Consider the following 23,576-nt stretch of genomic DNA (forward strand, 5'->3'; position numbering starts at 1 on the left):
GTAACAAGTTCAAACAGGTGCAGTTAATACAGGTAATGAGTGGAGAACAGGAGGGCTTCTTAAAGAAAAACTAACAGGTCTGTGAGAGCTGGAATTCTTACTGATTGGTAGGTGATCAAATACTTATGTCATGCAATAAAATGCAAATTAATCATAAAAAAAATCATGCAATGTGATTTTCTGTAATTTTAGATTCCATCTCTCACAGTTGAAGAGTACCTATGCTTCTACATGCTTTGTAAGTAGGAAATCCTGCAAAATCGGCAGTGTATCAAATACTTGTTCTACCCACTGTACATGCATGTCATAACGATCTCGCTGCCAATACCACGTTCAAACCAAAAAAAGTAACTCCTGTTGCTATGCCTTTAACAGAGGAAAAGACAAGAAGGGTCAAGATTGAGGGACAAGGGCACAAACACAGGGAATCTTTGGTAAGGCATGACTTCTGAAGGTGTCCATCCCTTATGTTGTACTGTACATATCAGACAACACTGAAAGACTAGGAGGGGATTCAAATAAAAGAAACAGTATCCATTGGTAACTAATTCTTATTAATAGAATATCTGAACACTCTGAGCACCGTTTGCCTGAAGGCATTATTCACTTAGTTATACATTTGGCAATGAAAAAACAAATGTCATTATATTTCTATAGCACCTTTTGACCAAATTAGTAACTACAACCCTGTTTCCAAAAATGTTGGGACGCTGTGTAAAATGCAAATTAAACAGTATACAATGATGTGCATATAATTCATCCCAACATTTAATTTAAAATAGTATAAAGAATACATATCAAATGTTGAAACTGAGAAAATAGTTTTTGGAAAAATACATGCCCATTTTGAATTTGATACTAGCAACACATTTAAAAAAAAGTTGGGACAGGGGCATGTTTACCACTGTGTTGCATCATCTTTTCTTTTAACAATACTCTGTAAGCGTTTGGAAATTGAGGAGACCAATTGCTGTAGTTTTGAAAGTTAAATGTTTTCCCATTCTAGTTTGATACAGAATTGCAGCTGCTCAACAGTCTGGGGTGGGTCTCCTTTGTCATATTTTTTATTTCATAATGCACCAAATGTTTTCAATGGGTTACAGGTCTGGACTGCAAACAGGCAAGTTTAGCATCCAGACTCTTTCACTATGGAGCCATGCTGTTGTAATATGCGCAGAACGTGGTTTGGCATTGTCTTACTGAAATAAGCATGGCCTGCCCTGAAAAGACATTGTCTGGATGGCAGCATATGTTGCTCCAAAACCTGTTTATATTGTTCAGCATTAATGGTGCCTTCACAGATGTGCAAGTCACCCATGCCATGGGCACTAATGCACCCCCATACCATTATGGATGCTGGCTTTTTAACTGTGCTCTGATATGCTGGATAGTCTCTCTCCTTTTTAGTCAGAAGCACGTGGCATCCACGATTCCCATAAATAATTTCAAATTTGATTCGTCTGACCACAGGACAGTTTCACATTTTGCCTCAGTCCATCTTAAAAGAGAATGCAGTGGCGGTTCTGGATCTTGTTTATATATGGTTTTTTTCTTTTTTATGGTAGAGTTTTAACTTGCATTTGTGGATGCACTGAATTACTGTGTTCACACACACAATGGTTTTTGGAAGTGGTCTTGAGCCCATAAAGTGATGCCCAATAAAGGATTGTGTCCGGTTTTAATGCAGTGTTGTCTGAAGGCCCGAGGATCACGGCCATCCAATATAGGTTTTCGGCCTCGTCCCTTGCTTACAGAGATCTCTCTGGGTTCTCTGAGTCTTTTTAATGATATTGTGTATCATAGATGACGAGAACTCCAAACCCTTCACAAATTTACATTGAGAAACATTATTAAATTGTTGCACTATTTGCCTGAACAGTCTTTCACAGAGTGGTATACCCCTCCCCATCCTCACTTCTGACAAACCCATCCTCTCTGGAATTATCTTTTAATACCCAGTCATAATACTGACCATGTCTCAGTTTCAACATTCAATATGTTGTCTTTGTACTATTTTCTATTGAATATAGGGGTTAAATGATTTGCACATCCTTGCACTCTGTTTTTATTTCCATTTTATGCAGCATCACACGTCTTTTGGATACAGGGATGTACACAGTATGGGAGGAAATTGACCTCATCCACCAAACAACCATGGACAACTACATACACAATCGTCCCCGGGGAAACAGCTGCATTATAAAGGCAAGAACAGGCAACATTATCAGTTGTGGAGTATGCCACGCTTCTAAAGGCAATCTTCAACATCGACTGAAGTGAGCGCCACTTCCTGCAGTGTTCTCAGCATGCTCAATAATATTTCTAAACAAACCTGTTTAAAATCTAAGTTAGACAATATGGTCTTGAATGCCAGTGTACTTAACTGACAAACAACCTTTTGTGCCTCTGGGGTGAGCCATGAATGAGCTTTTCCTTGTGACGTGTCAACCAAGCAAAGTTTTTATAAGAAAGAACATTTGTGATTCTTGAGATTCAAACCATTAAATAACAAGTAATGATTTTAATTTATTAATGACAAACTAAACCAGGAATAATAAATACATGGAAGAATAGAAATACTTCTGAACACAAAATAAAACACTCAATTGGTGACAGACAAGACAAACAATGCCTTCTGGCTAACGGATTGTAAAAGTATCCCAGCTACTTCTTGATTGACATATCGGGGGGAGAAAAAAAAATCTAAAGATACGATTTGTAATTGATTTGTCTTCAACACATTTCCGAACTGATTAAAAACACTGCAGAGCCCAATAATACATAATTTGGTGTTAAGATTGGAAATTATAGACCCCCCCCCCCCCCAAAAAAAAATATACATAAAAATGTAATTTCAAAAATGCTTGTCAAAATTAAACAAATCTGCTGTTGAAACTGTCAAATGAGACACATGGCTAGAAATAGGAGCCATGTGCTGCCATTAAACTGTTTTAAAAGGTAACCATTTAAATCATGGACACCAAACATTTCCATCATTAGAACAACCTGAAATTAAGCAGGATTAATACATTCATAGTGTGCACAATCTGCACCTTTTAAATGGATAGGAACAAGTGAAGATAAGACTTGGACAGCTCTTTAAAAAAAAGTTTTCATAAAAAAAAAAAAGAAAGACTGTCTTCCGATATGACGCTGTGAGAATGTTAATTCTCCAGACTAGCTTTAGAACAACTATTGATCAATACGAACATTTCTCTAAATTCTGAGGAACATGCCACAAAGAAGGATCAATGAGTTAGCCCGCAAACTTGCCTGAAGATACAAAAAAAAAAAACTACTAACAGGACTGTGCCAAAGTCTTAGGCCACCCAAGATTATTTTAATGCCATTAATCTGAGCCATGTGTTCATTTGTTAAGAAAAACATAATATTGAAGTTAACACAAAGAGCATGGATAAAATGAAAACATATATTCAGTATGGCCACAGAATGCAAAACTAAAAGAATTTGCTTTGGTAGATCGTTGTATCATCACTTTCTGGTAAATTCCTCCAGATGTCTTGTAGGCTTTATTTTGACCTAGTTATTTTCCCTGTCCAAGTGATCCATGTTCAAGTCTATGAGGAGGACAATCTAATACCGTTACATCATTGGGGTCATTATCATCAAGTTTTTTTCCCCAGTCAAAGATGGCCATTTCTTTCTAAGAATGTTCTCAGCCAAAGCGTGCATTTTGGTGCCAGATGATTCTGCCAGATGCTGAGCAAGCTGTTAATTGGATTTCCTCCAGTCCCTCGAGGAAGTAACACTTAAGTACTGTTACTCAGATGCAGACAGAGTTTAAAGTCAACAACATTATTGTCTTCAAAGTGCCCAAAGTCTTCATATTTATGACATCTTCTAGCCATCTCACAAGATCCTAATAAACTTCTGGACACACAAGAAATTGTTGCATTTTATTAATAGTGTCTTTACAGGCAATGAATCAATGCCCAGATTAATAGTTTAAAAATAATCCTCAGATGGCTTAAGACTTTGGCTCAGTACAGTAGGTGTATATGCTTGAAATCATCTTGGTCTGATTGGCTCAACAAAAAAAAAAAACACATCTATATATTAGCTTTCTAGTTAAACCAGAATATAAAATGTTCTCTCTGATTGCTCATCGAAGCTAGCCGGCTAATGCATCGTCAGCCCTTTGGACCTCCAGTAGACATAACCCTACAGTCTTGAGTCACGTTCCCACAACAGTCCTTCACTTCTGAACAGGATGGATGCGTTTCCTGTGCGTCAGCAAGCCTGTTGTCGTCGTACGTGAACGATATGCACGAGTGGGAACACACTCGCGCTCCATTCACGTCCCGCGTGGCCTCGTTGGCAGAGCATGACGCTTGCAACACCAGGGCCATTGGGTCAACACCCACAGGGGAGTGTGCTGCTCAACACCGTAAAACGTCTTGGTTAAGAGCATCGGCTAAATGACAAACAAAAAGTACATCGTTGAGGGTGACTATGGATACAGAAGGCCGCAGCGTTGCTGTGTGTTAATAAGTTTCAGTCATCAAATCCACCGCCCGCTGAAGGGAACTCATTCTTGGCACCTCTTTCAAACAACAACAAGAAAGAAAAAACATCTGATAAATGAAATAAAGCTAGAAGACAAAACACTACTTTCTCTACTGGCTCTTATAGTGCTGCATACGTACAGAGCAGGGTGACTGAAAGTGGCAGTTGACAACACTTCTCTCGATCAAAATGCCCTTTTGGTTGAATGCTAACGTAACAGCTGGGACTGAACAACACGTAGACAGACACACACACACACACACACACACACACACATCACGTGTGCCACCCTCTCTGACTGTCGGCAGCTGTCAGAAGGGCCACGCGGTTCTCTCAGCTCCCTCAGTATGGCTCAGTTTGTACCAGGTCAACAAGGGGAGGTGGCGGAATACTTCACAAATCAGAAGGAACACATTCTTCAAAACCCATGTTCTTCCTTGGGAGCCAGTCAGTTTAAACACATTTAAATATAACGGTTTCAAGTGATGATCTCAGTAGGGGATCTCCCGGTAAGGTTTCCACTCCAATTCCCTCTCCAGCAGGACTGCCATCTCATTCAGCTGTCCCTTCTCGAACGATGACGGGCGGGCAGCAGTGACCTCTTATTGGCAGGTTAGCTCACATGTCCCTGTACTAAATCCCAAGCCTGTCGCCCCTATCCTTCAGCCTGCAGGGACACGGTTGTCTCTGCTTCTCCGATTAAGACTTCACACATACATTGTTACTCGTGTTTATATTAGTCTCTTTTGTTAAGGATTTGTGAATCCTGCTCTCAGAAAAGTAGAGGCAATTCCATTGTAGCAGAGTGATGCTGTGAATAGAATTGAAAACTTTTGAAAACAAGGTTTTGGCCAAAAAAGGAACAATGATTGCTAAGTTCAACAAACAATTCAGCACTGTTCTCAGGAACTACTTTTAACCATGTCAACTGATATCTTTTAACATAAACATATACCATTTAACAATGTTGGAAATGCCAAGTTTGTTAACAGAAAGACGGTTTGTGCCATTTGTTCCATCAATCGGTTACCAAACTTTACATCTGCACCTCTCTTCAGCTAAACGTGTTACTGTAAACGCCAAATGGTCCTTCAGAACACAGTTCAACGGTTTGTTGAACCTTCCAATCATTCGTTTTTGTTTGATATAGATTTTAAAGTGAGAAGGCTTCATTTCAGCATCATTCGGCTACAGTGGAACGGCTTTTAGTAAAAGAAGAGCTCAGTCATTGGTGGAGGACAGCCTGCTGATATGAGTGACAGGGCTCACAGGGGGAGGGTTGTGTTCATTAGGGCCCCACCCCACACAGTCATGTCTGAACGGGCCTGGAACAGAGTCCTGCAGGACACACCTGACCCAGGGGGAAGGCTGCTATGCCGCCATAAGATACTGGTGGTAAAACAGGCCAAAGATGGAAGTGGAGAAGAGGCAGGCAGCGATCCACCAGGTGAGGAAGGAGAGTAGGCCACGGAAGAGGAGAGGGGTGAACACTGTCCTCAGGCCCCCGAGGGCAACTGACAGGTGGGCCACCGACGCCCGGGCCTCCAGAGCCAAACCGGGAGTCGCCGTCGACGCCGCCGCCACCACAGCAGGGTCGGAGTTCATCTCCAGCGAGCAGGGAAGGTCATCCTCAGGATACACTCCCCAGGAGTGTCCCCCTAAAACACACAGAGTCGGGGGAAAGGGCGGCACATGAAGCCACACTCTTTAATATGCCTCGTGGGCGGTCATTTGGGCAAACTCACCTAAGGTCTTCAGCAGCAAGGTAGTATGCAGCAGCATCACCAAGGGGGCCACATACTGCAGGGCGATTACACACAGGTAGTAGAACACACGAGCGACCTGGGGGCACAGAAAACCTCCTGTGAAGGTGGAACTGGTCAAACCCCGCCGGTTCTCCCCCCTGGCCGCGTCGGATCGGCCGAGCCCAAGCCCCGCCCTCACCATCTTCTGCAGGTCGATGGTGCTGATGCGTCCCGCCTCCTTCTTCATCTGCTCCACGCCCTTCTGGGCCAGGTTGAGGTAGGCCTGGAGGTGGTGTCTCATCATGGCCAGGCGCAGGACACAGAGGAGCAGGATGGCCCACAGGCGCAGAGTGTCGTAGGTCTCCTCGGTCATCCTGGGGACACACGGAGGGAGACAGCCGGTCAGTGTGTGGCCGTGACTGGGAACAGATTAGCCAACATCAGTTGTGTAGAGGGAAGGTCGGGATAGACAGGGGCTGTACAGGGGGGGACAGCGAGAGGTGGGGGGGCGGACAGGGAGGGGTGGACAGAGGAAGCGGGAAGTTAGTTCATTACAAATAACATGTGCATGGAGTCTTTTTGGGGACGGGCTTACAAAGGCATACTCTCCTTCCCGAGTGTTGGATTCAGGAAATAGTCCTTGGTAATGGGCTTCACCCACAGCAGGACCATAATGAGAGGGGCTAGGAAGTTGATATGGAGCAATGTCCTGAAAGAGAGGGAGAAAAACATGTGGTTGTCCGTTGTTGTCAGAGAAAAGCCTTGTCCGATTCAGAAGTATCAGACACGCGGACACTGTCCAGGTCAACAAAGGACGGCTCTACTCCCGTAAGCGCTTACGGCACAGATGAAAGAAGTTGGACGCGTGACGCGTGGAACAAGTGTGTTGGGCCGACATGTCCGCTGACAGAAATCTCTTATGTAATCTCAATCAGTCCCTACTAGCCATCTCATCACGTGTCTCCACGGCTGGGCAGAGAGGCAGACACAGGGAGAGGCGAGTACCTAGGAGAGATCAGGGCTGGTAACCCTGGGAACAGACCCTGGGTAAGCCCCTGACAGGTGGGGGGGCGGGGGGGGCTAGACTCTGCCCAGTGGATTAAGGGGGTGCGATGCACTCCAGGCCCCCTCCCCTGTGTTACAGGCCTGCCACTCGGTGGGTGTTAAAATAGAAACGTGCTCCAGCTGGGAAAGGATTTATGGGACGAGCCAAACAGTCCTGTCTCATCCAGAACACTCTGGGTGGACGTGTCTCTGTATGGTGGGGTTCCGCTACGTCAGCAGGGTTTGTTTATGGCATCATGAACACCCATTGACAGGACAGGCTAGTAGGCCCGTAAAAACGGTCACACGACTACTTCAACCAGCCCATAGAGGAATGGGATGCCAGCAGGTGTGGTACAGTAGTCTGGATGAGGGGAGGACAACTGCAGGCAAGACAGGGACTCACTGTGTGACTTTGGCTCTGGTCAGGTTGAGGGCGTCCAGGTGCATTTGAGCCAATCGGAGGCCGGGAAATGTAAGGAATGCACCAATCAGAGAGCAGAGCAGGGCCAGGATAAGCTTAAAAGTGAGTTTAGATATGGGACCCCTGTTGGAAAGAACACAGTCAGACAGGGCTTAGGTGTCCATTACATTTCTAAACAACAATAACACATACCAACAGAAAAATACCATACTTACTGAGACTCCAGCCCCTGGTTTTCCAAAAAATTCGTGGCACTTTCAGAGAAATTGGCAAAACCTAAGCCAAAGAGAAAAATATATTTACAATCCCCATAAAAAACATTTACATAACCATTTGTGGAAATGTATTTATTCCTTGAATCTACTATTCTCAATACACCATCCATGGGGGGAAAAAAGCTTCTAACTTCAGGCCATTAACTGCCCACCAGCTCCTCAATCGGCTCCACAGAGCCCACTTACAAACTTCACCTTCCAACTCAAGCAGTAGTGGACAGGAAGAACATCCTCGCCAGCTGTTTGGTCCCCAGACAGAAGAAGTGCCAGCCAGCCGTTTTGACTGAAGGCTCACTCACCTGTCTCCAGGCCAAACTCCAGGTAGTTCTCAGTGACAATGAGGATGGCCATGGCTTTCACAAAGAAGAAGAAACCAAAGGTGATGCAGAGTGAGCGCTCGCCACCCTCCTCCAGCTTAAAGTAGTGGGCCGTCAAGGAGAACAGGGTCTTTCTGGGTCAGGGGAGTTAAGGAGAACACAGCAGAAACACACGATGGGTGAAACATAGCCTAAATCTTTCTGGAGCGATGTTGGTGGCAGATTGACATAATGGAGAAATCAAGACTCCTGCACAGTGATGCCATGACATGCACGCCCAAACATGCGCGTGCGCACACAGTCACTTTTCTCTTTTCCCTCAACAGTGGCTGTGTATATATTACCATGTGGCTCAATCGCCTGGCTTTTTCAGATCCAGAATGGTCCTTTTGCGCCAAGCCGCAGTGTTTCCAGCAAGCCAACTAAGGCCACAGCATGCTTCTGGAGCTGCCCTGCGTCTCCATGGAGATGGAGCTTTATTCATTCTGACTGGGGATTCATGCTAATGCAGGCTCCAATGCACTGGCCTTTATCTAGGGGTCACAACCGGGATATTAAAGGTTGCTTTTCAAAAAGGTACCCAACAACTCAGTGCTAGCCTCTCTCAAAGTAGCAGCCCCGCTGTCAGCGACGTGGCTGCTAACAAAGCCTGCTAAATTTACAGCTCATCCAGAGAGACTTCCAGTTAGTTCATACATTTTCAGATAGCTAGGTGGAACAACCACACAACTCCATGGTAGCAAGTACAGTTCTTATTAGTTGTTGGCAAAAGTCAGGGCTAGAAAGACAGCAATGCAAGTGGTAAACATAGACAATTACAGTTCAGGAAGGCAACCGAGGGAGAGTGGATATGGAGTTATTTCAGGGACTCTTTGAAAGGCACTACCTGGCGAGTTATTTCAGGGACTCTTTGAAAGGCACCACCCGGCGAGTTATATCAGGGACTCTTTGAAAGGAACCACCCGGCAAGTTATTTCAGGGACTCTTTGAAAGGCACTACCTGGCAAGTTATTTCAGGGACTCTTTGAAAGGCACCACCCGGCAAGTTATTTCAGGGACTCTTTGAAAGGCACCACCCGGCGAGTTATTTCAGGGACTCTTTGAAAGGCACCACCCGGCGAGTTATTTCAGGGACTCTTTGAAAGGCACTACCTGGGCAGCAGCCACAGAGAGCAAGTGGTGAATTTTGCTGTTTTTTTTTTCTTCTCACACACACACACACACGCACGCGCGCCCGCCCGCGGGTTCCATTCGGTGGCTGAGGTGGGCCCGCGGGTTCCATTCGGTGGCTGAGGTGGGCCTGCGGTTCCATTTGGTGGCTGCGGTTCCATTCCGGGGCTAAGGTGTGCCTGCGGTTCCATTCGGTGGCTGAGGTGTGCCTGCGGTTCCATTCGGGGGCTGAGGTGTGCCTGCGGTTCCATTCGGGGGCTGAGGTGTGTTAAGTCGAGGTTAACCCAGTAGGAGCCTGGCTACATCCTGCAGCTCTTTACTCTTCGCAGAGGGTCACCAGCAATGGGAATCTGAAATCAAGTGTGCCATTAACACACACACACACACACCCCATCACATCATCATCATCCACCCAGCCAGCTGTGCCTCCTCCGAGTCTTCGTTTCCCACCCCCGTCCGTGTCCATTCGGTTCCCAGGTAAATAAGTCTGGTGGGCTACGAAAATTGGGCCTCCAATCATCCTCAGCAGGCAGGCAGGAAATGACATGCCTCCCAAATGCACTCCTCCAGGGCCGACATGAGCGCGGGAAAGATTGGTTCGGCGAACTGCGGTCCAGGATAATACGTATGATTTGGTGACACACTGGCGGAGGACAGGCGGTGGCAGGCGGAGGTTTACGGCCACTTACTAACAACTGCCTGCTAGCCTGTTGATCCCGGACCTCTGAAACCGAGCCTGGGAACAATCAATGCTCTTTACAAGGTTTTCAACGCTCTTACACAAATAGGTATTTAAACATTAACAGGTAGGGGACAAAAGGCAGGATTCACAGACTGTCTATGGAATGAAGAAATACAAGGACGATTACGGTACATCTTTAACTCAAGACGTTTCGCTTTGGATTGTTGGAGCCATCACGCGAGACGGCGTTCAAACACATCCTCGACGTCTCCCGACCGGGAACCCTCCTAAGCATGACCTTGAGGTCAAATCACGTGTTCAACAATGTGACGCCTGAAGGATACATGACGAAGGAGAGGACGAGGAGACACCACACCACACTGATGTTCATTTCCCCAGAGGGCCGGGCCACGGTGTAGTACAGCTCTGTGATCACATATACCACCGTGGCGGCCACCGAGAAGTCCACCAGCCACTGGAACTCGGGGAAGTAATGCAGCGCTGCAGAGACCAGCCGCGCCAGGAGGAAAAACGATCATTAGTGACAGGTCGGTTTGTTAGTTTCATGCTGATATTCACGGAAACCAATCGGCGCTGTGCAACTGCGATTCTTTCCCCCCCCCACAATATCGTATCGATACTCTGATCTCTAGAATCAATAGTGATCCCACAGAGTGCACTCACATAAGAGCATGTTGACCAATTACTGTTTTTGAACAAGAATCTTGACACTCAGAAGTAATTCATGTATGAAGGAGTTTTTCAAGATCTTTTTACTCGTTTTAATTTCTCTAAATAATTAGTATACAGTTACTCTATGCAAAGATTTAGCATAGTTAACATTAAAAAAAATTACATACTGCTGCCCTTTATATTATATTAATTTCTTCTTTATTTAATAATATAATCATATGAAGTTGCTTGTTTAAGAATATACTTTTCAAAATTGTACGCTGCTAAATTATTTGTGTTGACAGGTTAAACTGTCCTGAAGGTCAATCCTTAATATTACATTTAGAAGTTCTAAGTTATTTCAAATAAAGTGGTCCTTAATAAGGGGTTGCTAATGGGGATTATAGGTATTGTGACTCAGTTGTGATATCATTATGATTTGTGATGTATTGAAGCCTAATGTGTATTGCAATATACAGTTGTGCTCGTAAGATTGATTTTGAAAATATGACTGATGCAAAAAAATAAAAAATATTTAAGGATTGTGATCATATGAAGCCATTTATTATCACATATTTGTTTGGATTCTTTTGAAATCATAATGATGACAGAAATCACCCAAATGGCCCTGATCAAAAGTTTACATACCCTTGAATGTTTGGCCGTGTTACAGACACACAAGGTGAAAATGGCAATTAAAGGTGACTTTCCCACACCTGTGGCTTTTTAGATTGCAATTAATCTCTGTGTATAAATAGTCAAAGAGATTGTTAGCTCTCGGGTGGATGCAATGAGCAGGCTAGATACTGAGTCAATCGGTAGCAGAACTGTCAAAAGACCTGCCTAACAAGGTAATGGAACGTTATAAAGATGAAAAAAGATATAAGAAGATATCCAACGCTATGCAAATGCAAGTCGGTACTGTTCAATCACTTTAAGAAGTGGAAAATTCTGGGATCTCTTGATACCAAGCCAAGGTCAGGTACACAAAGAAAGATTACAGCCAAAACTGCCAGAAGAATTGTTCAGGATATAAAGAAATACCCAACAGGAATCCTCAGGAGACATAAAGGCAGCTCTGGAAAAAGACAGTGTGGTTGCTTCAAGGAGCACAATACTTGAACAAGAATTAGCTGCATGGTCGAGCTGCTAGAAAGAAGCCTTTACAGCACCAAAACCACAAAAAAGCCAAGGTCTCCTAACCTTAATATCACCCTGGGGAGATCTCAAATGTGCGGTTCATGCTAGACGACCAAAGACGTTGCATGACCTGGAGGCATTTGTTTTATGATTGTGCCATTCTGTTATGACCTACAGTTGAATGGAATTCTATAAGAAATGATAGACGTGTTTTGCCTGCTCACTCATGTTTTCTTTACAAATGGTACATACACTCACCTAAAGGATTATTAGGAACACCTGTTCAATTTCTCATTAATGCAATTATCTAATCAACCAATCACATGGCAGTTGCTTCAAAGCATTTAGGGGTGTGGTCCTGGTCAAGACAATCTCCTGAACTCCAAACTGAATGTCAGAATGGGAAAGAAAGGTGATTTAAGCAATTTTGAGCGTGGCATGGTTGTTGGTGCCAGACGGGCCGGTCTGAGTATTTCACAATCTGCTCAGTTACTGGGATTTTCACGCACAACCATTTCTAGGGTTTACAAAGAATGGTGTGAAAAGGGAAAAACATCCAGTATGCGGCAGTCCTGTGGGCGAAAATGCCTTGTTGATGCTAGAGGCCAGAGGACGAGGATGCTAGAGGCAGACTGATTCAAGCTGATAGAAGAGCAACTTTGACTGAAATAACCACTCGTTACAACCAAGGTATGCAGCAAATCATTTGTGAAGCCACAACATGCACAACCTTGAGGCGGATGGGCTACAACAGCAGAAGACCCCACCGGGTACTACTCATCTCCACTACAAATAGGAAAAAAAGAGGCTACAATTTGCACGAGCTCACCAAAAATGGACAGTTGAAGACTGGAAGAATGTTGCCTGGTCTGATGAGTCTCGATTTCTGTTGAGACATTCAGATGGTAGAGTCAGAATTTGGCGTGAACAGAATGAGAACATGGATCCATCATGCCTTGTTACCACTGTGCAGGCTGAAGGTGGTGGTTTAATGGTGTGGGGTATGTTTTCTTGGCACACTTTAGGCCCCTTAGTGCCAATTGGGCATCGTTTAAATGCCACAGCCTACCTGAGCATTGTTTCTGACCATGTCCATCCCTTTATGACCACCATGTACTCATCCTCTGATGGCTACTTCCAGCAGGATAATGCACCATGTCACAAATCATTTCAAATTGGTTTCTTGAACATGACAATGAGTTCACTGATCTCAACCCAATAGAGCATCTTTGGGATGTGGTGGAACGGGAGCTTTGTGCCCTGGATGTGCATCGCACAAATCTCCATCAACTGCAAGATGCTATCCTATCAATATGGGCCAACATTTCTAAAGAATGCTTTCAGCACCTTGTTGAATCAATGCCACGTAGAATTAAGACAGTCCTGAAGGCGAAAAGGGGGTCAAACACAGTATTAGTATGGTGTTCCTAATAATCCTTTAGGTGAGTGTATATTATCAATTCTTCAAGGGTATGCAAACTTTTGAGCACAACTGTACATATACATACAAACACACACACACACAAACACACACATTGTATTGCAGGGTACTTTCAAATCCCCATTCCTAACAAACATGAGGTGATTAAATAGCGCTTGTAGAAGTCCTCATACCTAATGTGTCCACTTCAGTGATGCATTTGGTCTCAAGCTGAAGGTCTATGTCCTTGGGAATGGTCAGAGGTTTGTTCTCTATGTGGCCATTGTTCCTCCTGGAACAAAAGACAAGCATCAATGCCAAACAAACAAAACAAACCAGACCGACATACTCAATTTGTTGAGCTGGCCACTGTGCCACCTCTTATCAAGACAACTACAAAGACAGCTGCACTCATTCAATTGATTGCTATCAAATCAATTTACCAGGGGCCACAAGTAGCAGTGGGTAAGAACCTGAACTCTTCATCTCCATCTAACTTTGACATCTGCCATACGACAAGGCAGCGTCGTGGAGGCAACTCAAAAACCTAGTATCTATTGTGAACCTGACCAAGGGGCGCCAAACAGCGATGTGTGCTCCATTGTAGAGCGGATTAGCATCCCACATAAATCATAAGTCCCATATTTTGTGGCATAGCAACGGGGGGGGGGGGGGGTGCCGGGCAGGCAGGGCTGCAGGACACGGCAGGAGCCGGGCCAGAGGTTCCTCTACCGGAGTGCTGTTTGTTCAGCTCTGTGTGCGTTCTGGACTCACCGGACAATACCACGACAAGACACCAGGGCCCAATACGGAGACGTTTGACATCTGAGGCACAACAAAAGGAATGTGTGGCACAAGCAGGCCAAGGGAAAGCGGTCAGCCATTTGAAGTGCGGGCCGATGGGGCGTTGAGCTCTGACCCGCCTCACAGAGGCCTAGGGACTGGACCATTTCCCAGGCCGTGGAGGCAGAACCTCAGCATGGGGAATGCTGCCAAACTACGGCGGAGTGGGGGGGGGGGGGGGGGGGTGACAGTACACGTATACATACTGTTTGGTTTGGGACGTTCGGTGAGTGAATATAGTCTACAATTCTAAAGTTTCCCCAGAGACGGAACTAAGCTGAAGTAGCCTAGCACATGAGCGAAGTTTGCTTACTAAGAAATTATAATGTCAGCTAGAGGATGACAAACAGCCAATTCCTCCCTGTGTACTACAGAAGACTTAGACTAGCTTTCAATAGCTTGCATCCAGGAACCCTAAGCTAACGTTAGCAAGGCTAACAACAACATTGTACCGAAATTCCACTTTACCGAAATCGTACCGAACTGTGACTTAACATTTCAGGTACGTACCGAACCGCGACGTCAGCGTACCGTTACGTTCCCGAACAGTGACTTTAGCGTACCGTTACGTTCCCGAACCGTGACTTTAGCGTACCGTTACGTTCCCGAACCGTGACTTTAGCGTACCCTTACACCCCTACTCCGGAGATTCAGTCACTTCACAAAGTTTATGTTGCCTCACCGCTTTGGTAAAAGCCACACCGGTACATCAAATGTAAATTAAAGACGACAGAATGAAGGTGAACAATAAAGCAACAGTACATCACTAGGCGCGTTACTTATTTTCAGTGGTGCCGTGCTGCGGTTGTAGTTGTGAATCTTGATATTTTAAATAGCTCCACAGCAAAGCTAGCGTTGACAGCTAAGCTGGTCGGTTGTTATTTTGATTGCCATAGTGTGTTTGCGCAGCATGCTGTGGGCAGTTATAGCTAGTTCTGATACTCTGTCCAAGGTGCTGAATGTAGCTCATCAATCATCTGACTCATCAAGAACTCGCTACACTACAAGCCGGATCACCTTAAGGGAAGGAGAATAATTCCAATCATAACACTGACAATTTATTTACTGCCATGTATGTACAAATCTCAGCTGTTAGGCTGGAAGCAAGAGGAAATAGGGAAATGTCTAGATACTGTTTACATTTAAGTTAATTAAATGCCAGGCTGGGCCAATTGGACAGTGATGCACAGTGATTTCCAGAACACTAATGCAAAAGTATGCTTACTTTTACATCATAGTTCTGAAAACACAGACCACCCAGATGGACCACAGACAAAAAACACAGATGAACCAGAGACCAGAGAGATAACCCAGAAACCAGAGAGATGAACCAGAGACAATAGAGACAAACCAGAAACCAGCCAGATGAACCACAGTACATAAGAACAGGCCTAGTTCTCTAGTTCTCCAGAAGTCATGGCAGTATGATCATGACCTGAAGCCCTACAGAATGAGATTAGGCCTAAAGCTATTTGCACATCACAGAAATGTCTCCTGGTCAGGACTGAGCAATCAAGACTCCACCACCATTCTGTAGCAAAGGCCAGTAACCCCACCCCCCAATAAAAAAAATCCCCTCACTCAAACAGGCCTTAAACATCCGCTTCGTCGTTCCCTTGACATGCCCAAGATCTGGGCCCACGCTCCATACACCACAAACATCTGCCTTAACACTTTTCAATCCTGCCTGATGGAATGACTGCCTGCCACCCCCACTACGCTGCGGTCCGCAGACACCCACCTGTCTTTCTTGCTCTTTGCTTTCTGTTGCTTTCCAGCCAGGCTCCTGAGCTCCTCTTCCGTAGGGTGCTGGTACCATCGCAGACTGGGACAGGAGAAGGCAAGAGACAAGTAAGCAACCTAGGCAGCTTTAGAATGGACCCAGACGTCCCCAGGCCTGGTCCAGGAGGGATGTCGTATGAGCAGGTCTAGCAAGACAACAGCTGAATCTATCAATGAGCTAATTATCGAGAACATTATGCAAGAACATTATTCATACAGGCCACGACACCCTCGGGTCAGTGTTGATCAAAGTAGGCAAAAGGAAACAAAAAGTCAGCCGATGTGATTTCTTAATTTATTGGTCAATAGTTTGTGGTTACAGGCCTTACAGGATTAGGGCCGTCAATTAGCAAACAAGCAGAGTTTTGCACTACTTTACCTTACTAAACACACATGCAAGATGTCCCTAAAAGCAGATTTTATGTACTCAAGTGAACTAATACATTTCTGACAACGCTTGCCGGAGGCTTACAAAGAGAGTAGGCCAAGATATCGTGTTCCTTAAGGACCAGACTTAAAACAAGAGCTAATTTTACAGCAGCCTTTTGAAGACTAAAACATTTCATGCCATGTCTTTAACTTTGTTTAGAAATCCACTTGTCACAAGCCCTAAGAGCCATAGACGAAGGGGATGGGAAAAGCGCTTGTTTTTCATCTTTATTTATTTATTAGCAGAGACTTAATTGCAGATCTCCATGGAGCAAAACTATGGGCCTACAGCTTGGGCCAAAGTATTTTTTAAGAAAGATGCTTCAACAGCCCCCAGAAGAAGAAAAAAGCACTGATGAATTATTAAGTGTGTTCTGAAGAGCTGTTTACTCAAAAACACATATGGCGCTAATTAGAGGAAACGAGGCAGGCACTTTTTATTTCCTGTCCTCTTGGGTCATCCCAATATTTGATGAAGCCCTTTGGTATATGCAAGGGGACTTAATTATGTGTTTGTGTTTTTTGGAGAAATTCTTTTCAGCAGACAATGAAGAGAGTGTTTACAAGTTGAGCAAACATCCTGTTCCACATTGTTAGGACTCCTTTGAAACAAATTGTCCTGAAGGGAAAAACACTGAGATAAGAATGGCCCCAAAAGGCACCGCCAGAGACGAAAAACGTAAGGAATCAGACGTCAACATTACCTGCCGCTGCAGAGCAGCCATCTTGCGAAGGAATAATGAGGTATGATCTTCTGAATGACACTGGCCATTACCATGGTAACCACCAGCTGTACACCTATCACACCCTGAGGGAGAGAAAACAAACAGATGTATTAAGATGATACATGGACAGGCAGGACAGACACCTGTGCTAAATGCACACCATTTCATTGGGGTTTTTCATCAGTGTCAGGCAAACGTGAAATGTGACACAGAAGTATATCACTCAGTCTTTCAACCATTGATCACGCGTCAGGGTTAGGGTACTCTCTAGCCAGTGAGTATCCTGCACACAGCTCAGAAAGACCCTGTGGCAGGATTCTGTCCATCCCTTTTTCAGTCAGGAACATGTCTCGCAACACGACGGGAGATAGGTTGCGGCGTTCAAAATATCCATCTCAAGTTGCACAGCAGCTTCCATGCACAGGCTAGTCCTCCAGAAGTTACGCACAGAGGGGGAATGTACAACCGTGCTGAAATGTCACAGAGGAAAGGATGGTGTCAAGTCAAGCCAGAAGAGAACCCGAAAGGATTCATTTACAAGCCAAATGTAATTACCTCACAGAATGACAGGCGCTTTCAGTCATTACCACCAAACAATATTCAGTGTCCTCTTACCGGTGACGGAGAACACCGCAATTTAGACTCTCGGCAAAGTGGGCGGGATCCAAGCTGTGGCCCTTTCTGATGATGAGAGCATGATTAGTGCGGCTGGTGTGCTCCGGTTTTGGCAGAACATTTGACTGCTTGTGCTTAATTATCGCCTAGCCAAGGAAATCCAGGTTGGAAGTGGGGGGGCTTAAGTACAGTCATCTATACACTGTAGCTATGTACACATTTGGCACATTTCAAACACAGAGTTTTGACTGTACATTTGACCAGACGACTTCAAAAACGTTTTGTCCAGATATGGGCTTCTTATCGTAGGAAAACACCAATTCCATTTTTGCTTAACTTGTCCAGATATGATAACACAATGACTGATCTGTGAATGCCAAAGGGATATACAGTCAGTCTGACATATTAAGTAATTAGCCTAACTCTTACTGTTTGGTCATCAAAACACAGGAAAGAACCATGTCTTCCATGACACACAAAACACAGTGCAGTGAAAGGATTTGCCACCTTTCTAAAGATTGTTATGCATAATCACTTTCAATCCTGTAGTGGTCTATCCTCTCACATCCCAGTGGAAATATGATATCCCACCGTTCAACATGCACCTGCACTCAGCAACACGAAATACAACACACTCCAAGAGCTCCAGTTTTGACTCAGTTCTTCTTGGAGTCTTTACAGATGCTTTCAGGTGCTTGTTCTGCTAGCTTTAGTTGACTTTGTTAACAACACGTTTTGTTTGGCAAAAACCAAACCGTGCAGCATTGCACCAAAAAAGCAACTGGCATCAGATGATTACAGGCAAAACATTTAAACCGCTGAATTGCTTAAAAATTGCTGATTATTTCCGACCGATTATGACTCCCTCTGAAACAATAAATTTAATCCCCCCCCCCGTCATGTGACCTATTGTTTTATTAAGTTATTTTCGGTTAGAAACACCCTGTGGCACCTGTTAGAAAGAGCTCTCTGTATCTTCAGTCAGAGAAAGGAGCTAGGAATGACTGTGTTGGTGGGAGTTCAACAACCTGCCAACCCATCGGAAAAACACTGATTCTAGTTAACTTTGATGTTTCTGCTATGGATTATGGAGGAGGAACAGTTTAAAAGGCTTTGGGCAAGCTTTAAGAATATATGGTTCCTTTTTCATCCTTCCAGCCCAGATTTGTTTAGTCCTTCCAGCCTGTAGATAACAGCTTTGGGGCATTTGAAGAAAAAAAAAAAAAAAAAAAAAGAATTATAAATTTTAGAAATTACAGTATTAACCAATTTCATGCATGAGTCATTTTAAAAGGGATTATTAGGAATATAATAAGGAAGCCACTACTGAATGTAATTAAGTGCAATTCTTCCCTTATGATGTAGTTCTACAACTGTAGCAATAATGAAATGAAATCATTATTAGCACATCTAGGCCATTTGCACATACTGCTATCAGTTTAATAATGAAATAAGGTAAGGTGTGGCAGTCTCAACCAGCAGTGGGAAGCTGCCAAGCCCTATGATAGCCAGCTTAGGCTTTAGCACAGGGGGTTCAATTTCAAACCTTACAGATCAATATTCCTTTAAAGGGCCAGAATGGAGCTGCTACATCCATTAATGATACAGTCTATAGCCCAGGGCTTTAATATTACTTCCTACTTTTTACAGGTAGCATGTATGCTGGCTAAGTTGAAAAAGGTGGGAACACACAAATTATAGCCTACATGCGCAATGAGCAATACCTCATCCACTGGTGTACAGCAGAAGATTGAAAAGAAAATATTTAAGAAATACTTTGAAAAGATGCACTGTAGAGCGCTGTTAATACCTAGCCGTATAAATACACAAATCTCTGTTACATCTATGATTCAAGTTTAAACAGGATCTTCAGAATCAATGTGATGCTCATTTATCTCCGAGCAGTCAGAAAGTGCACACGTAACAATTTAGCCAACCAAAACAGTTTAGATTTTTTTTTAACATATATTCCTTTTTTTAATAACAAAAAAAATGAATTTAAAGATCAATCTCCCATCTGAAGTTTTATGAATTTACTCGCACCATTTGTCAGGTAAAGATAAAACATGATGAATTTGAAAAGTCTAGACTGGGGTTAATGGGTATCAAGTGCACCTTTTAAGAAAATGGGTGTTCCAAATGAGCCCATCTCCAGATTGACTGTTCTGTTAGTTCTTAGGGGAGAAAGCACTTGAACACATGGGAAATCATGCATACATCCTACTGTAAGTGTACTTACAGTAACCGATCTTTAGATTTTACTGGTCACAAATACATACACAAAAAAAAGTATAAACATTAACAAATTGAACAACGGTATACAACAGGATTATTCAATTCTGACGCAAAGGAGCAGCATTCATCAGTAACATCAGTAACTGTAAACAAAACCATGCAACTTATTCTCCGGCAAATCCATTTGCAAATAAAATGTATCGGTGAATGTCTGTCTGGCTGGGAATACATCAAAAAGCCCTGAATAACCCAAACAACCTTCTAGCTCTGGTGGAGATACAGTCAAACAAGGACACAAGAAATTAGAGCGTGAACACCAAGAGGAAGAAAAACAAATGTTGACAGTCTTAAAATGTTTCTGCTGCGCATTTAAAACATTTTAACTACGATTCCAAGAGTAGCAGAACCTGCTGATGTGGCACCTACTTGAGACCAAGTGAGTAGCAACAACAACGCATGTGGGAGAGAAAAAAAGTGTTGGAGTTCACTGGTCAGCTGACTTAAACCTGACCAATGATTATTAGAGCCATTTGGTAAACAGAGTGACTACTACTGGACTTGAGAGAGTGACAGGCGAGGGTAAGAAAACAGAAAAGTGCGTCCGTGCATGCATGCGTGCGTGTTTGTGCGAGGGATAGATGAAGGGAGGGGGCGGGGACTTCACTGTGCAGAATCCACTCTAATGCCAAAGTCAATACCAGCACCAGAGTTAGAGAGGGAGGAAAAGGAACCATTTAACCTATGTGACAATTTAGGCCAAGAAAAAAGCGACCTCTGGTATCTGACAATAACAGGCCGGATGGAATCTCTTCAACGTATGTTCTCGGTATATGGGTCAAACACACACTCTTAACACGCCGTTGGGTGGGTCTTGACCATTCTCCATAGGGGACTATGTCCGATTCTGGGACTGCCGGGCCTGGGAAAATTGAACCAGCATGGGCCCTCTTATCTTCCCCAGTCCCCACGACCCCATCCACACAGGGGCCAAATGAAGGCCGTGGGGGGGGGGGGGGCACAGGAGAGATAACCAACAGCTCAATCTCCTATGTGCCTATGTGACAGCCTTCAATCCGGCCCCTAAACAAGTTGAGAGCAAGGAGGGAAACCCATCCTCACTGCCCCAGGTGTCCAGTTCTCTTGGGTTAAGCTGACAGTTGAAGAGAACAAGAAAAGCTTTGAGGATCTCCTCAGAAAATGTTTCTACTAGGAATATGGATTAAGAGCAAACACACACAATATCAAAAGTCCTCAAAGAAAAGAGTGTAGGTCAATTATTATTAAAAACATTCATGTTGTGACATGCATAGATTAGGCTACTGTCCGCTTTTATTTTGCAGCCTTATTGCACCCAATTTATACTGTTTACTACAGCAAACCTATCCAAGACAACTACCAGCTAAGATAAGGCAAATCTAATCTCAAATGACAATGAAGGCTAAAAGCCGAAATTATCTAAATGTCTTAAGCATCATGAGAAAATATCATTGATGGTATCACCATGACAATGGATCATGGACAACTTAGCAACCAACAAAACTCTAAGTTAATTGGTCTCCCATATCTCAAAACCCTCCTTCATTATTTCATATTCCCATGAATTCTATCGCAACTATCACTACCACTTCAGTGTAGCCTGAGTAGTAGCCTCAAAGACTAAACATCCATCTGCAACTCAAGGCCTACTTACAGCGTAGACGTACCAACAATAACACCAAATTCAACTTAATACAAAAGCACATCAACAAGAGGGAATATCTACATTTGGACCAGAGAGACTAGGTCCACATTTCATTCTGATTTTATTTAAACTAACCCAAAGTAACAACATATTAAAATCCGGTACCCAGGCTGTTGTAGTCCAGAGGACTTAAAACTTGAGTGAAATTTTCTTAAAAGGCTGCCCTGGCGATTTGGTAAACATTACCAGTACTAATAATCACACCATTCTGTATGAAGAACATACCCTGTATGGCTGATGAAATGTTATATCAGAGTATGTACAGTAGAAAATAACACAGAAAAATACCACCTAACGCAGGACTTTCTAAGGTCAAAATGACAGTTTTAGAGGAGATGAAGAAACCTGTCTCTCTGCATGCTAATGCATGAGATTCACAACTTGCAAAGTGAATATAGCTAGCAAGCAAGCCAAGTACGAATCCATTTGCTGAACAGGTGTCTGACATATTTCAACTGGGAAGCTAAATCAGTTGCCTACCGTACTTCTGTACAGTACACCACAGCTAGCTAGTTTATGCCAGGCTAACGTTTGCTAACACAGCTAACTTACACAGGAACCAAATGCATGACTTTGAAGTGCCGATTTGATATCACAACTGGTGAAACACTTCAGTATACTTAGATTAGAATGTTCTAGATGTGATTAGAATCAATGAGGCAGCACATATGTCATGTTAGTGGTTTTTTAGGTAGCTGCTCTCAGTAGCAACCGGCTAATGTAATTGCTAGCTAGCCACAGTAAGATACTTACCATGTTGATGCAGTGGTGCTGAAACTGACTCAACGCCGACAACCGTCACACTAATCTCCCCGAGTCGGAAATCGAGCGGCGCGGAGCACATAAGCCTTTCTGAGGTTGGTGATATTTAAGAGTAATTAATGTGTTGATCAAACTGTTGTTCAGTTGTTAAAATTACATTTTACAGCTGCAATGACCAATTCAACTCGGTTCCCGAGTGTTTTCAAATGCAGTAGAGGTCATGCTAAGACTCTGGATGTATAGGTATCACTAGAAATGCCTGTTTACATTATGCGCTATGTGGGCGCTCATTTCCTTAAAACAAAAGACTAGCCCATTACATTAGATATTATCATCTTCTCCATAGAACCACATTCAAGAATAGTTAAATATGTTGCATACTTATTATAGTCATTTGTTTATTACATACTGGCATTATATAGAACACAATAAAAGACCACTACAACGGAAGACGTGAGAATACACGTGACTTTTCTTTTCACCGGTCTATCCACAGACATCTGCTATTTAATCGACTGACACATTTCTATGATGTGTTTAGCTGATGCTTAAAATAACTAGCCAGACCTTTTAATATATTTCAAATGTCTGAGCACAGGAATGCACTTTTAACGTGTCAGTTCATTAAGGTACTTCTGCAGTTTATGCAGAGCGATTGGTAGAAGCCTCCAGAGTTTAAAAGCCTTTTTTTTGGCATGAGCAGCGAAATTGAGGGTTCCCAGAATTTGAAATGTAGTCAACTGGATGGGACTTCCAACGTCATTGGCTGATGCCTGCTAATCACCCTATTGGGATAATATCCTATGGGATCATCAGCAGGGATCAGTCAATCATCAAGGTGGCAGGGTAGCCGAGAGGTCAAGACTGTTGGGCCAGTAAACTAAAGTTTGATGGGTTCTATTACCTAAACCACAGGTTATTAACCCTCTCCAGGGGACCCCCCCAGCCATTCCATATATTAGATGTATCTCAGAGCTAGCACACCTGGATCAACTTATTAACTAATTAACAAGCCCTTACCTGATGAA

The 23,576-nt window shown here is 43.7% G+C and overlaps 1 protein-coding gene across 1 annotated transcript; it reads right to left on the reverse strand.

Moving 5' to 3' along the window:
• Positions 1-2,506: 2,506 nt before the first annotated feature.
• Positions 2,507-22,777, reverse strand: tmem161b (transmembrane protein 161B). Its single transcript, XM_010877122.5, has 12 exons — positions 22,540-22,777; positions 17,175-17,278; positions 16,001-16,084; positions 13,611-13,708; positions 10,529-10,685; positions 8,315-8,466; positions 7,956-8,016; positions 7,723-7,863; positions 6,868-6,981; positions 6,472-6,646; positions 6,273-6,369; positions 2,507-6,185 (listed from the first exon to the last, which is right to left on the reverse strand). The coding sequence occupies exons 1-12, from the start codon at positions 22,540-22,542 to the stop codon at positions 5,899-5,901; spliced, it is 1,473 nt and encodes a 490-aa protein (XP_010875424.1). The 5' UTR covers positions 22,543-22,777; the 3' UTR covers positions 2,507-5,898.
• Positions 22,778-23,576: the final 799 nt, after the last annotated feature.

This window comes from Esox lucius, chromosome 13 (genome assembly GCF_011004845.1).
Source record: "Esox lucius isolate fEsoLuc1 chromosome 13, fEsoLuc1.pri, whole genome shotgun sequence".
Lineage (NCBI taxonomy): Eukaryota > Metazoa > Chordata > Actinopteri > Esociformes > Esocidae > Esox > Esox lucius.

Bases quoted from the DNA above. Each gene is read 5' to 3' on its own strand.
- tmem161b (XM_010877122.5), bottom strand. The intron at 8,017-8,314 runs GTGAGTGAGCCT...TCTTTGGCTTAG, and splicing joins GGAGTTTGGCCTGGAGACAG to GTTTTGCCAATTTCTCTGAA. The intron at 6,982-7,722 runs GTGAGTCCCTGT...CCTCTCTTTCAG, and splicing joins ACCAGAGCCAAAGTCACACA to GACATTGCTCCATATCAACT.